The following is a 14,794-nucleotide window of genomic DNA, read 5'->3' as shown; positions in this document are numbered from 1 at the left end:
CTCAATTAACATGTAATTATTTAAAATAAATCGAAGGCGCCTCCGTAATCCTTTGCCAGATTTATACATCTCAATTCCCACCTACCTTAGATTTCACGAATCGTTATGCTAATATAACCAAAACGTACACGTGTGTGCACATGCTTGAAAACTCAAACAGCATTAATGGGGGATCAAGCATTAATTGAATACTGTGAGACTATTAATGTAACATCCCACATCGTCTAGGGAAGAGGATCCTGTAAGCCTTATATGTATATTCCTACCTCCATATAGTTTGGGAGCTTACTGGCTTTAGGTTCTATCGGAACTCTGAAGTTAAGCGAGTTTACGCGAGAGCAATCCCATGATGGGTGACCCACTGGGAAGTTCTCGTGTGAGTTCTCAGAAACAAAACCGTGAGGGCGTGGTCGGGGCCCAAAGCGGACAATATCGTGCTACGGCGAAGCTGGGACTGAGATGTGACAGAATTGTATCAAAGCCATCGGACAATATGGTGCTACAGTGGAGTCGAGCCCGAGATGTGGTGGGGGTCTGGGCCGGGATATGACAATTTGGTATCAGAGCCACTCTGCTGTGTGGTGCGAATGTGCTGATGAGGATGTCGGGCTCCTAAGGGGGGTGGATTGTAACATCCCACATCGCCTAAGGAAGGATCATGTAAGCCTTATATGTATATTCTTACCTCTATATAACACGAGGCTTTCTGGAAGCTCACTGGTTTCGGGTTCCATCGGAACTCTGAAGTTAAGCAAGTTCGCGCAAGAGCAATCCTATGATGGATGACCCACTGGGAAGTTCTCGTGTGAGTTCCCATAAACAAAACCGTGAGGGCGTGGTCGGGGCTCAAAACGAACAATATCGTGCTACAGTGGAATTGAGCCTGGATGTGGTGGGGACCCGAGCAGGGATGTGACAATTAATCTATGGAGCCTTTCATTAATTGGGTTTGTCTTGGCTAGCCGTACACTTCATATTTTATTAACACGCTCTTAACAATATTTATCCGAAATGTATTGAGTTTAAAAGACACTCTCTTTTTTCGTGTAAAAGAGTTTAACTTCATCATGTTTCATTAACACACAATTGACAATGTTTACTCGCCACGTGTTGAGTTTAGTTCTCTCTTTCTTTACTTAATGATGGTTTAACTCTCTCGTATTGCATTAGCACGAAGTTAACTTTCAACCAAGAATAAAACATGAGCTTAACAACTTTGACCACCAAGTCATGAGAGAATAGTCAATTCTCTTTTTCTTAAGTATTGCTTGTTATACTTGTGCCCCACATTTTTCAGTTTTCAATTCGTTTTCATCTTAAAGTTCTAGTTCTATGACCTCATCAATTCAGTACTACACAATTGTGAAAGAGCAGAACGTATTGTCCTGTCATAATTGCAAGTGTTTTTAGTTGCGTCTAGGGCTGGGTTCGGTTCTTATCGGTTCGGTTTTTTGCCAAAACAGAAACCAAACCGAAATTTCGGTTTGGTTCGGTTCGGTTCGGTTCGGCCCCAATTTTTTCGGTTTTTTTTCGGTTCGGTTTCGGTTTTTTTTTCGATTTTTTTCAGCCCAAATTCACCATCTTCTCGGAAGCCCACCCAAGCAAAACCCCAACCAAACCAGAAAGATCTGCTTATCTCCCACTCCAGTTAAATTCCCTTCCATTCACTTCCTCAAACTCACCACGAACAATGGATCATCTCGCCTCCCTCCTCATCCTTCTCTTTCTCCTATCCTCCACACTCGCCTCCGTCGCAGTTCCCAACGACGTCGACCCTCTCATCCAACAAGTCGTTTAGGAATCCGACGACGATCAGCTCCTCCACGCCGAGCGCCATTTCTCCAGCTTCAAAGCCACCTTCGGAAAGACCTACGCGACTCAGGAGGAGCACGACTACAGATTCGGCGTCTTCAAGGCCAACCTCTGTCGCGCCAAGCGGCACCAGGCGCTCGACCCTACCGCGGTCCACGGCGTCACCAAGTTCTCCGATCTCACTCCCAAGGAGTTTCGCCGGAACTTTCTCGGACTCAAACGTCGCCTCTGGCTTCCAGCCGACGCTAACAAGGCCCCGATACTTCCCACTGGTGATCTTCCCGCCGACTTTGATTGGCGCGACAAACCTGCTCGTCCTTCTCGTCCTTCTCGCGAGCCTCGCGTTCGGCTTCGATGAAGCTCTTCACAGAGAGACAGAGAGAGTGAGAGAGATGAGGCAGGGAATGAGAGAGAGAAGAGAGGAATGAAAAAAATAAAAGGTGCGGCTAGGTTAAAACTTAAAAGGTTTGTATAGCTCAAAAAAACTAAAAAACTTTTCTGAAACCCTGGAGGCATGAGGATTCGAACCCATGCGCAGGGGCTTGAAGAGTTTCAAGCAAACCAACTTGGTAACTGGTTATGTCTTGTTATGATTGTATTACTAAATTATTTATAATATTGAAACAAAATTAAATATATATATCTTTTCGGTTCGGTTCGGTTTGGTTCGGTTTCCGAACCTTAAAAACCGAAACCGAACCAGCCAGATTCGGTTCGGTTCGGTTTGGCAGTTTCGGTTCGGTTTTTTTTCGGTTCGGTTTTTTTCGGCCTCGGTTCGGTTTGGTTTTCGGTTTTTTTCGGTTTTCGGTTATTTGAACCCACCCCTAGTTGCGTCTATTGTCATAGCCAACAAGGTTGAAACTTCCAAGAACAAAATTCGAAAGTGTTTCTAGTTGCGTCTATTGTCATAGCCAACAAGGTTGAAACTTCCAAGAACAAAATTCGAATTGAGAGGGCGATCTTGCCGATGAACTTACCCAAACCGACACAGATGAACAAGTAAAGTATACTAGAACTCTTGCGAAAACCATGTCGAACGAACTCGACATAATGACCCGTAACTTCAGAACAAGCGATGCTAATGATATTTCTCTTCATTCGTAAATGTAAAATATTACATTCGAATCTTATGGATGACGTGTTCACAACAAATTTATTCTTCCATCCGTTACTTAACTTAAATATCTTAATTTATGTGAATTTAATTAATGTGAAGGTCAAACAGGCCGAGATGGGCCTGAGGACCAGTCCATCCATAAATGACAGGCCCGTATTACACTCTTAAGGCAAATTGGACTGTTCGTCAAACTATTTGCAATTCTAATTTGGGTCACTGTTCAGTCAACTGGGGACCATGACTTTAATCTCGATATGGAAAGGGAAGAATATGCCATATTTAGTAAGCATCCCGAAAGTGTTAATGCAAATTATTGCTTTGACCTTTCCAAGTAAACCTTTGGAATTCCGCACATAAACAATTTTCTTTACCAAATGGAGTAAATCAAATGTATGATATCATCGATAAGCATATATATATATGTATCATGTTCATGCATGTATCATGACTGAATATATCATGTATGTATGAATGTATGTATGTTATGTAGGCTGAGACATCCAAAGAGATTCTGCAGAAATCGCACATAACCTCTTAAAGAAGCAAACAGCTAACTGAAGCACACAGAAAATGAGCACTCAATTTTTTCAGTCAATCTGTGCAAAACATGGCCGCTCTGCCCATCATTTGTTGCATGCGGATGGAAGATTTTTGCACGTAAACTAAACCCTTCTATATTACACATACATATCCACACACACACACACACACACACACACACACACACATATAAAATCAAGAACATCACAAACTTAACTAGCAAGGTGCTAAAAATGACCCGTTTGATATATAACCATTTCGTTTTTAATTTTCAACAATAAAAATTTGATAAAGATAATACTATCAAACGAGCTGTAAATTGATCAAACATCAGAAAACGTTTGATGACCTCAATGATGCGAGAAATAGACGATAATCAAGCATCATTAAGCTAAAACATGTTTTGCAGAAGAAAGAAAAGATAAACCCTAATGGCATACAAAAGCACAAGGGAGGAAGGAGGAAGACGAAGGAGGCTATGCATATGAAATGAAGAGGATCTTGCTATGCTTTGGTTTATATAAAGGATCTGAGAGGGTCCAGGGTCTTCTAGGGCTACTGGAGAGGGGGTTTGGGGCAACGGGCAGGTTTGTGGCATCGAAGGATGGGTTTTGGGCAGGGGTGTCTGAGCTGCCCAAATAATAAACAAATCTGCAAGTTGGATGCTTATCTCTTGGTAGAGTAGGTGTGACATGTAATGCATAAATGTAAAATATGTGTGTGAAATATACAGTAACATTTGTCAAAAGCACATTATAGCTCAGTGTCATATGAAACAGAATGCGCTCATGTTTTTCCCTTTTTAGGGTCATGAGTCGGTGGAGCAAGACAAACATCGAACTCTCAACTTATTTCGATTTGTTGTTTTATTTTTCTTGATCATTACACTAAAGGTTTGATAATTTCTAGCACGATTTGTTAACATGTAAGGATAAAAAAACAATAAATTTTGGTTAATTTGTTAACGAGTCAGAGATTATCAGGTTACCTGTTAAAAATTCATTAATGAATTTGATCGTTATCAGGTCACTCATTAAGAACTCGTTAAAAATCCGTTAAGGTTACTAATTTGACATAATACGACCCATTAAAATAACAAAAATGACACAAATACAACACGACAAACACAATCCGTCTAGATATAACTAGTTCTAAGAGCTTTTGTGGCTCATTATTTCATTCTCTTTGTCGCTTGAGATAATCTCAAGAACTTTCCTCGTGAGGAAACAAATCTATAAGATTAGCCGTGTTTGTTTTTCGTATAATGTCTCTCATAACACATGAGCATGACTAAAGCAAAATGATTTATGCGTTTCTGTTCTTCCGTCTGCCCTCCTAAGTGCATCGAAAGAAAAAAAATGAGTGCGAAAATCATTTTCCACGACTAAATATAGTCCTCATCCATATAATCACGAGTGCATGACCAATTAGATTGGCTCATAAAGCTAATAAAATCTTTTTGCTCACAATTTTCACAAGATTTGAGGAAATATAGGTTTCTGATTTCCATAAGATCTTAGAGATGTTATTAGCACGATAAATAAGAGTGCCGTTTAATCACAATTACACAGTTGGGGTTGGGAATTTCCAACTTTCAAAATGACTGCCTATAATATATAGTAAAAGCTGACACTTTTATACAATTATTTGGGACAGTGCTATCCACACACCCATTTTTACTTCTAACACATCCCTCTCAATTTCCGACCGTCCGACCAAATAAATTGAAGAAGACCAATAGCCAAAAATCAATAAGAGCATGTGGGTAGTAATAATAGGTGTGTAAATAGCACTATCCTTACTTTAAATTGTCACTGTAGTACTGTACTGTACACAAATCTATGCATAATACATGAACAAGCTATTCCCAGCAGCACTAGCAATCAAGTTTGTTTCTGGATGCCATGCCAAATGTAGAATCTTGGAGCTTAGGTCGTAACTACTGTCATTACCGCCAGAGCTTGAATTTTCATGCCCTGAAAATTCAGAAGGAGGACGTGTTTCAATCCGCAGATAGAAGCATTCTATATAAGAAAAATGCACGGGAATATAATGAGGTTCAGAAGCCCAACCATGCCGGTAAAATCCTCGTGCCAGGTTGCTCAAGGATGACCTCCTTGCCCTTGGAGCAGTCTGGAGAATTGGCTTCCTGCTTTCAAGTTTAGAAGGGAAGTAAAGGGTTCAGAGAATAAGTTAAACATAACTTGCATCTGTATAGCACAGAAATTATGTACACTTTTTAAGTGAGAGTTGACTTGGTTTCACAATTCGGACTGTCGAGTATTATGGTACACCATTTTGTAAGGGAGAAGTGACCATTTCGCACTGAGAAAATTTAAATAGAAAGTTTGAAGAAAATTTTCATAATCCCTCAAGCCCAAGGAGATATCTACTTCTGGAAGAGGATCCAACAACGAACGGTTGTCCCACGAAAATGGACCCTGCCCGCTTGACTATAAGGTTCCATTGCGCCAACTCGACAAATTACAATTTGAGGGAATTAGGACAGACCTGTTGGGAGTTTTGCTAGCTTCTATTGTAGCTCCTTCACTTCCATCTCCATGGGAAAAAATGCGCACTAGGTTGCTAAGTCAAAATAAAAGAAAGTTGTAACAGTTGGGCAAAAGCAAGCAAATACAAGCTCCACAATTTTGATTGGTAACAACGGTACTGACTGAATATGTGAGATCCTGTCAAAGGGGCATACCTATAAGACCCGGTTGCAAAATGAAGTCCATCTCCACTGAAACAGCACCCGAATTTATCAAATATGCGATCATTGTTATACAACTCAGATAACTGCATAGGAGAAAAAGGCTGTCAGCAGTAGGGACTACGGAGATAGGTTCATGAAAGGTTGTATATATGAACTTATGAGTAAAAGCCAATGATACCACATGTCTGCTGCAAGGGCAACTGGGTAAGGGACCTAGTTCAAAGACAAGTTGAATCATAATGACACCCATTCAATTCATTTGAAACTCAGTTCACAGGTTTCAAAAATTAATGTGGTGATATTTTAATGTAGGAAGTTTATGCTCCAATTATCCAAGAACCTCTCTTGGAGCCAAAACATTGGTTTTTCTCCACTTACCTTAGGGCGCAGTTGTTCATGAATCTTGTATATTGCAACTGGTGAAGAATCCATATGCATGTCCCAGATCTAAAACAGAAACATAAGCAGCAATCGAATCAAATTTGCACCAACAGAAAGAACTTTGAAAATGCCATCATAAACTTGACGATGACATAACTTTATAAGCATCACATTTTTAGAAGGAAAATCCAAAATCTAAAAGTAAACCTCAACCAAAATAAAGCACCTTTAGATTCATGTAGTCGCGACTTAAGATGTGCCGCCCATCCTTAAAAAATTTTATATCAGAGATAGATGCAATAATTTCTGTGAAAAATGACTTTGGCACATGGGAATCTCCATCTTGTAATCTGTCAATCCCTCCAATTCCAAATAACGAGTATCAGTACATCCTCATGCACTATATCAAAACTAATACCACACAGATCACAAAAACCAACAGAAACTGAGATTAGACTCACATTCTTGCACTGTGATCACATAACGCTGACTGCCGCATGTCAACTAAACGAATAAAACCTCTTGAGCTGCTGTATGCAAGCAGATTACAATGAATTGGATGGAATTCAGCCGCTGTTAAGACCTCTGGATAATAATTCATCATCAGCATATATTTTCATTTGATAGATACATTGGTAGAGCACAGGAATTGTTTTGTCAAAACTGAGTGAACAGGTTGGTCAGATATTGACACCCCTGTTGGTTAGTGTCCCATCATAAATAAGGAACTGCGGTCGAAAATTATGGAAGCAAAACCTAATGCCATGGCTAAATTGAAAGAGGGAGAACCATTTAGAACTTTACAGAATCTGAAATTTTCTCAAAATTCAATTCTCTGAAAACATACAAATTTTAATCTTTCTATCTCAAACATTCTAACTCAATTCCAAACCATCTTTCCCACAATTTTAACCTATATCTTGATCGGTATCTTCCCACAAATGGAACATATCATCATCCGAAAAAAAAATGAAATGTTTGGATGATATTAAGCATGTTCAATTGAATATATAAATATAGGCGTTCATAGAAATTATAAGATGTAAAGACTAAGGGTAGACTACCAGTAAGGTCCTCCATGTTTGGTGGCTTCATATCAAGGATATTGAAACACTGGTCACTGATCTCAAGATTCCACAAGTTTATTCTAAGGTCATCCGCAGAAAGAAATGTTTCACCATCGCTGTACAAGGGTTTAAAGCAGATTATCTTTTAGATGCTATACATTTAGTTTAAAACTTATAAAATCCATGTTATTTCGGCAATTTAAAGAAGCAATAAGGACAACCAAATAAGGAAAAAAATACACGAAGGTGCATCTGCATAGTGGATAAACAAAGTGGCTTCTGAATATCATAATTTTTCTGGCAGAGGAAATTTTTAGCTAGACGAGATACTGATTTTGAAATAAAGCTATCCACAAACTTTACCTATTATTTGAGATGGAGTTAATATTAAAATCATGAGCATGGGCATACACCTTTCGGCATCTTGTATGAGCATTGTCTTCAATGTCAGCAACCTAGTCACATAAACAAGTTATAAATAGTAAATTTGAACACTGTGCAAAACTTCTAACAAGTTACAACACAAGAGCGATGCCAACAGATAAAAAGAAACTTTACTAAAACGCACGGGTACTAACCTTCGTATGCATGTCTTCAGAAGATGACATGTTTTTAGTCATCTTCTCTATCCATTCCCGACGATAGCCATTAGGAAAAGGTGGTTTATCTTCTCTGCTAATGAAACTCCTTTCTGCCAGAAGCAGATTATCCGAAGATGCCAGTGCATAAGGGGTCATTTCTTTTACTTTCTTCACCTTGGATTCCTTAACCTGTTCCCAGAAACAAGAAAACGAACTAGTCAAAAGTGGAAATGCAATATTAATAGAGCTGTGATATGCCTCTAATTTGGTTGTGATAATTTCTTGTTGTTGGACAATAAAACACGTAAAGTAGCATCCTTTTCAACACAAACTGCTCTATCTTTGTTTCTTCACTGTTGTTTTCTCATGTATCACTTGGCACATTAATTTTTCTGATTTTTGGTTTTCTGATGCATTTTTTCATTCAAGAACACAACTCCATTGGCTAGCAGCAAGTGTCCACCAAGTAAAATGATTTAATTAGAAAAGTTCATACCTTCCACAGTTTTATCGTCTTGTCATTTGTTGAAAGCATGAACTGGGATCCACTAGATGTTGCACACCATCTTACTTTGTTGATCTTCTCTTCAATCTCCACACTCTTTAAGTAGTCAAACTGAGTAAAACGTAATAGCATGATAAAGTAATCATCCCCATCGCACAAATAGAAGCGACAGAACAAAACACATGCACCGGTATTACCCAATTTAGGCATCAACGCGTATCATACATGGTGCATCATTAAATACAAGATTTTAAAACATACCTCAGGTTCATGACTCTGAAACTCAGTCTTAAACTGAAATTCAGGATGCTGGGTGGACGTGAAATCCAACTGCTCCAATTCATGTTGAGGGCGTTGCTGATTTAAAGTCTACGAAGCCAATTAACAATTAAGGGTAAAAAGAACGTAAACCCAATTTCATCCAACATTAGATGCCAGCCTAACAAGGAAGATAGCCCCAAGTGAATTCAAAAGTTTTCATATTTGAAAAATGTCCATTTAAAATTTTCCTGAACGATAAAAAAACGTGTTGGCAATTCTCACATGTTTCCCATCCTTCCTCTCGAATATCACACATCGGCCACCCCGATCTCCAATGGCAAGGAAATCACCACTCTTGTCGAATCCAATTGCGGATATCATATCACCTACACGAAAAAACATCACTTCTGGAGTTCATTTCTTTACTTCTTTACGTAATCAACGTAACAAAAATATATTTGAAACAAAATAAATCCAAGTTCTTCATTTGGTTTCGAAAAGAATGAATCTTTGGAAAAGTAAAACCGACATCTGCATTCCCATTTAAACCAAAAAATCAACCAATTAAAACCATAGTTTTAAAGTCATTTATACATTTTCCCAGCTCAAAAGAAGCAAAAAAGTAAAATTATCGCAATTCATCTCCATTTTCCAGAACTTTCTCAGTAACCAAACACAGCATAAGCAGGAAAAATGAATATTTCAATCAATAGCACAACATACATACGTATATACATACCTACACACATACATACATACACACATACACACATACACACATACATACATACATACATACATACATACATAGAGAGAGAGTATAACCATCGTGAAGGTCTTCTCCGGGAGCTCGTTCGCCGAAGACCTGAGAGAATTTCCACTCTAAAGGCAGAGGGGCCGGAGGGCCAGAGCTCAAAGTCATGGCTGCTGCTGTGGGCTTCCAATACGACGACGCTGGTGGTCGCTTCGTTGGTTTTTTTGCTTTGGTAAAGCTACAAGTCTTCGTTGCCGAGTCTCTGAGATTCCCAATCTCCGTCAACCACTCGAATTTCCCAGAAAATGATATTTCCAGATATGCGCCAAATTTTTGCTTTGGTTTCAAGGCTGGGCTCAGTTTCTAGTCCATCGGTTTTAAGGGCCCAATTACCTTTTTCTCCGAGCGGACTCAACATTATTGCCGATTGATGTGTGTTCCTTCGTGCCCAATTCGAATCCGCCCTTTACCTCGGAGATTTTTCAATGAGGCTGTTACACTACGTATCACAATACAAATGAAGTATCACTTAAATTTATTTTTTTTACCTATATTATGACACATGATATATGAACTCCTAATCTGAATTCATGAAATTATGTTTTCTAGGAAGTTACTTGCATGGAGTGTGACGTCCCATTCTTATCAAATATTGTACGTGTAAATTACTATTAATTGTATGATCTTGCATTATTGGATTGTGAATGTACGTGATCTATCGTCACATACATTCTCAATAATTTATTGTTCGCCCTATTCAATTCAAGCAGCCTCAGCCCTTTGGTTGAAAAGGCATTGTGGTTAGGTTTATGTTTCTTCTGATTCAGTATAACTTTTTTTTCGTTATCAATGAAATTTCTCTCGTACCGTTGAAGTTTTCTATTTGAAAAGGCATTGGATGTCAATAATTTGCAGCATCTTCTGTCCCCTTTTTTGGACAATCCATGTTACTTGTTTAAATACAACATTCATACTTCGTACAAAGTACTGGACTCTGGGGACCCTATTCCATCTCTTGTTTGTGACAAAGTGTACTTCATAAAAGTTTTGGACACATCTGAGTTGAGTATGCTTGCATTCAAAAATGGAGGCTGCTTTGGTGAAGGGATAACATGTTTTTCATCAGTGAGCATCCGAACCACCTCGGCCATAGATGGTCTCACTGCAAGAGAAGCTTGTGTGCACATAAGCCCGATCTGAAGTACATCGGATGCCCCTCTCTCGGGGAATCCACCTTTCAAGGTCGGATCAACAGTTTCGGTGATATTTTTTTCCTTGTAATGCTTCCAAACCTAATGTCATAAGGAAAAAATAAGATGCTACTTACGTGTTAAGAAAAACGCATACTGGAATTCGTCGTTGGAGACTTTGCTTATAAAATCAATGATAATCACGTCGTTTGATTGAGCATATCACTAGATGTACCAAAGTGTAACAAATAAGGGAGATGAGTCTTACAGAGTAGAGAACTGAACTTGAACCCTCTACGAAAACACGGTTCTTCTTGCCGCATACTATCTCAAGAACCATCACACCGAAGGCATAAACATCAGCTTTATCAGTTAGTTGTCCTCGAACAAGATATTCAGGAGCCATATATCCCCTGCAACAAAAATCAAACTACTTTGTAAGTTCTGTATGTAAAAGATATGCATCAAAGTCAAAAGGTGGAACAAAATTACTGGTAGCGATTTCTTGAATTCTTACAGTGTCCCCGCGATTCCTGTGCTAAGGTGAGATTTATCCGGCCCAACGCATCGGGCTAGTCCAAAATCAGCAATCTTCGGAATAAGATTCTCATCAAGGAGAATGTTGCTGGCTTTTATGTCTCTGTGAATAATTTTTACTCCACAACTTTCATGAAGATACACAAGTCCCTCAGCAATTCCGCAGATGATATCGAATCTTTGTTGCCAACTTAGAATTTGCCTTGTGTCGTTACCTGCACGAAATAAGTAAACTTGTATTAATGTTATATATGTACACAATGAAGTGATGAATTAAGATGATAACTAGCTAGGTTGGAGTACTCACCAAAAAGGACTTGATCAAGGCTTTTGTTGGCTACATATTCATACACCAAAAGACTTTCTGGACCTTCAATGCTGCAACCCAGAAGCCTAACAAGGTTCTTGTGATGGATGCCGCTGATGAGATTCACCTCATTGAAGAATTCGTCCACCCATTGGCGCGTATTGAAGTACAATCTTTTAACTGCAACAGTTCTACCATCTGGAAGAACTCCCTTAAATACGGAACCAGCTCCTCCTTGGCCTAATTTCCTCAAGGCATCAAAGAAATCGGTGGCCTTTTCAAGCATTTCGTACTTGAAGTTCAAATTGTTCTTGTGTATAGAAATGGAAACCCCAATTGGATTATTGTACACTAACAGAAAAAACTTAAGGATCCAATGAGAACATGTAGAACAAGAATTAACTAAAAATAAGAGGTTGAATTAGGACTGTAAGTTCAAGGTGTTTACCTTCGGTTCTTTTATAAAATCTCTTGTACGCCATGAAAACTCCAAAGAGAGCAAGCAAAGAACTCGCCATGGCAATTAGAATGGTAGCTACAGTTTGCCTCACTTTTATAGAAAAAAGAAGAAGAAGAAATTACTAAGATATTGAAGAAGAATCATTAATCCAAAGCCCATGTAACAAACAAATTTTAAAAAGATATCTTATTTAGACATATCCCAAGTGTAATGATATTTAGACACTATTCGTGACAACATTACCCCCACACTCTCTAATGTAGATGAGTTTCACATAGAATGGTTAAGTCCACCTATACTAGAAAGAATCGATAATGGTGTTAAGATTTTGTGTCTAAATAGCATTATTGAAATTGAAAAGAGAAAGAAATATTGAAATTAGGCTCACCAGAGTCATTTGAACCATCTTCAATTCCATAGAAGTTCTCATTTGAATACCTCAAAAAACACCCTGCAAACATAGCCCTGCCTTCAACTCCAGGCACACATCCGACGAGGCTAGCCCCGGCTTCTTCCAAGCACTCTCTGCACCCGCTTGCATTGATTGTCTTCCAGCACTGAGCCAATGCATACACACTCTCCACTCCTCCTCTCTTCCCGAAGACACCAAAGCCTCCATGACTTACAGCCAATTCTGTCACATTTCGAATCACACCCTCCACCTTTCTAGCAAACTCCTTTGTTCTGAACTTCGAAGCATCGATTCGCGAGCTAACACACTTAACATTCTTGTACTCGTCATCAACTGCCTGGTGAGAAAACTCATGATCATCATAACCAAGAAAGCAACCGTCAAGATATATACGAGCCGAGGTGGAGGGAAGGCAGAGGGGGAGCTTTGTTCGAGACACTGCAAAGCAGGCGGAGCATTCGGTTGGTGACAGATCATCATAGCATTGAGCAAGGGCATACACTTCTGGTGCTGGTGAGGCAATAATGTATTCTCCCCAGCGTTTTGCATTGACATTGTTGGAGATGAAGTTCATTACGTTTACGAAGTTTGGAATGAAGTTGCTGCTGGAGTTATGCTTGCCATGTCCACAGAATCGACCCGCCTCGGAGATTCGAGGGTGTGAGACGGAGGGAGAGAAGAAGAACGCGGAGAATATGAGGAATATGTAAATGAGGTTTTGAGGATTTGGGATTGGTAATTGCATCTCATTCAAATGGTCAATGGGTTACTCTTTCTCCAGAAAAATAGTTATGCATGAGAGAGGGGTTGGTGAGGCCTCAGCGTCCATGTTTATCGTTTTCCATGCATGGAAGATTCAGTTGGAAGCCAAAGGCCAAGAACGAGCCGCCTAAGTGCACCATTATTGACACTTTTAGGGCCCAGTAGGCAGAAGCTTTGAACCTACTTGCTTAAACCCTACGTCGACATATATTCTAAGTTTCTATGATTGAGTATTTAAAAACTAGCTCTTATATATTAATCAATGGTCATGGTGGAATTTACGAATGAGCACTAAGAGGTGCGCGGTATAACATTGAAAAGGTACCTCTTATTTTTGGTGTGCCTCTCTAACTAGGACAATTATGAGTGAGACTGCATGAGGTCGATGATTGTTTGACAGGTATATTCATCTCTACTACCAAAACTAGCCAAAAGAGTTTCTTCTCATCCACCTCCTCCAGAATTAAAAGATTACAAATTAATATACACAGAATCGTGATTCTTTGAACATTTGATCTAATCGATTATGAATTAAAATTTTTTGTTTTTTAATATATAGTTAAATATTTAATCTACAACTAAAGTCACTTTGGTATAACGTAATACTCAACTGGAAGTAAAGTTGAAATTTCAGCATGCTTCCAGCATCAAAGTTAGAAGTTTGATGAACCAAATGTTACCATGCTGCTAAACATATTGATTTTTTGGTTCGTTATTTTTAATACAAATGTCCGGCATGATGAGAGAGAAAAAAAAGGGGGGGACTGCTTAAAAGAAAACAACATCAGTAACCCTTTAATATTGTTTTTTGGTCAAAAGTAACTCTGTTAGATACAATAATTAAAATTTTCAGGCGTAAAGGGTAATTAATAATTATAAGTGCTATTTCAATATGAGATGCTGATCAAATTCCCATTATCATATTATAAGCCATCACAAGAATATGTAAGAAATTAAAACTTGTTTTATCTGCTACATTCGTTTAATGTTTCTGGGAGTAACTTGCAACCAGTAGTTTCCTTTTCTTTTTTATTTCTTATCCTACTCAGACTTGTGGTAAACGTGCAAATAGGACTTTAAAAAAATAATATACAGTAAGACGTTTATATAGTCATAATGTTGGGGCTAAACCGATTTTATATTTCTAGAAAGGTTATTACTTAATAAAGGTGTACTTAAAGAATACTACTTTTTGACTTAATGATCCTTATTGAAAGTTGTATGGACACAAATAACTGCATTATCAGCAGTGGAGCATGAAAAATTTTAAGTTGCATTAGTGGAAGACACCTAATCTTTAAAAGCTAGTGCATGCATGTAGTGCTCACTTTGATACTTTCGCTTTCTAAGTAAATTTTATATAACATTGTTCAGGTTGACGATGTATTACTT

At 38.7% G+C, this 14,794-nt stretch overlaps 2 protein-coding genes across 7 annotated transcripts; both read right to left on the bottom strand.

Annotated features, from left to right (window-relative positions):
* Positions 1-4,949: 4,949 nt before the first annotated feature.
* Positions 4,950-10,095, bottom strand: LOC126600566 (serine/threonine protein phosphatase 2A 55 kDa regulatory subunit B beta isoform-like). 6 transcript variants are annotated; one of them, XM_050267148.1, is made up of 14 exons: positions 9,788-10,091; positions 9,263-9,366; positions 8,981-9,088; positions 8,711-8,830; positions 8,212-8,403; positions 7,997-8,088; positions 7,631-7,749; positions 7,028-7,151; positions 6,793-6,916; positions 6,564-6,632; positions 6,177-6,268; positions 5,981-6,055; positions 5,542-5,621; positions 4,950-5,445 (listed from the first exon to the last, which is right to left on the bottom strand). In XM_050267148.1, exons 1-14 carry the CDS (start codon positions 9,900-9,902, stop codon positions 5,309-5,311), a joined length of 1,551 nt encoding a protein of 516 aa, XP_050123105.1. In that variant the 5' UTR covers positions 9,903-10,091; the 3' UTR covers positions 4,950-5,308. The 6 variants fall into 6 exon arrangements, 4 of the variants coding, with proteins under 4 accessions (XP_050123105.1, XP_050123106.1, XP_050123107.1 ...); XM_050267149.1 differs by having other exon boundaries at positions 5,542-5,618; positions 9,788-10,089; XM_050267150.1 differs by having other exon boundaries at positions 9,806-10,089.
* Positions 10,096-10,635: 540 nt separating this feature from the next.
* On the bottom strand, positions 10,636-13,468 carry LOC126600564 (cysteine-rich receptor-like protein kinase 1). Its single transcript, XM_050267145.1, has 6 exons — positions 12,617-13,468; positions 12,217-12,318; positions 11,769-12,119; positions 11,442-11,676; positions 11,193-11,337; positions 10,636-11,026 (listed from the first exon to the last, which is right to left on the bottom strand). The coding sequence occupies exons 1-6, from the start codon at positions 13,383-13,385 to the stop codon at positions 10,703-10,705; spliced, it is 1,926 nt and encodes a 641-aa protein (XP_050123102.1). The 5' UTR covers positions 13,386-13,468; the 3' UTR covers positions 10,636-10,702.
* Positions 13,469-14,794: the final 1,326 nt, after the last annotated feature.

Source organism: Malus sylvestris, chromosome 14, assembly GCF_916048215.2.
Source record: "Malus sylvestris chromosome 14, drMalSylv7.2, whole genome shotgun sequence".
Taxonomy (NCBI): domain Eukaryota; kingdom Viridiplantae; phylum Streptophyta; class Magnoliopsida; order Rosales; family Rosaceae; genus Malus; species Malus sylvestris.
Note: the sequence above shows the minus strand (reverse complement) of the source record. Positions and strands in the feature narration are given on the sequence as shown.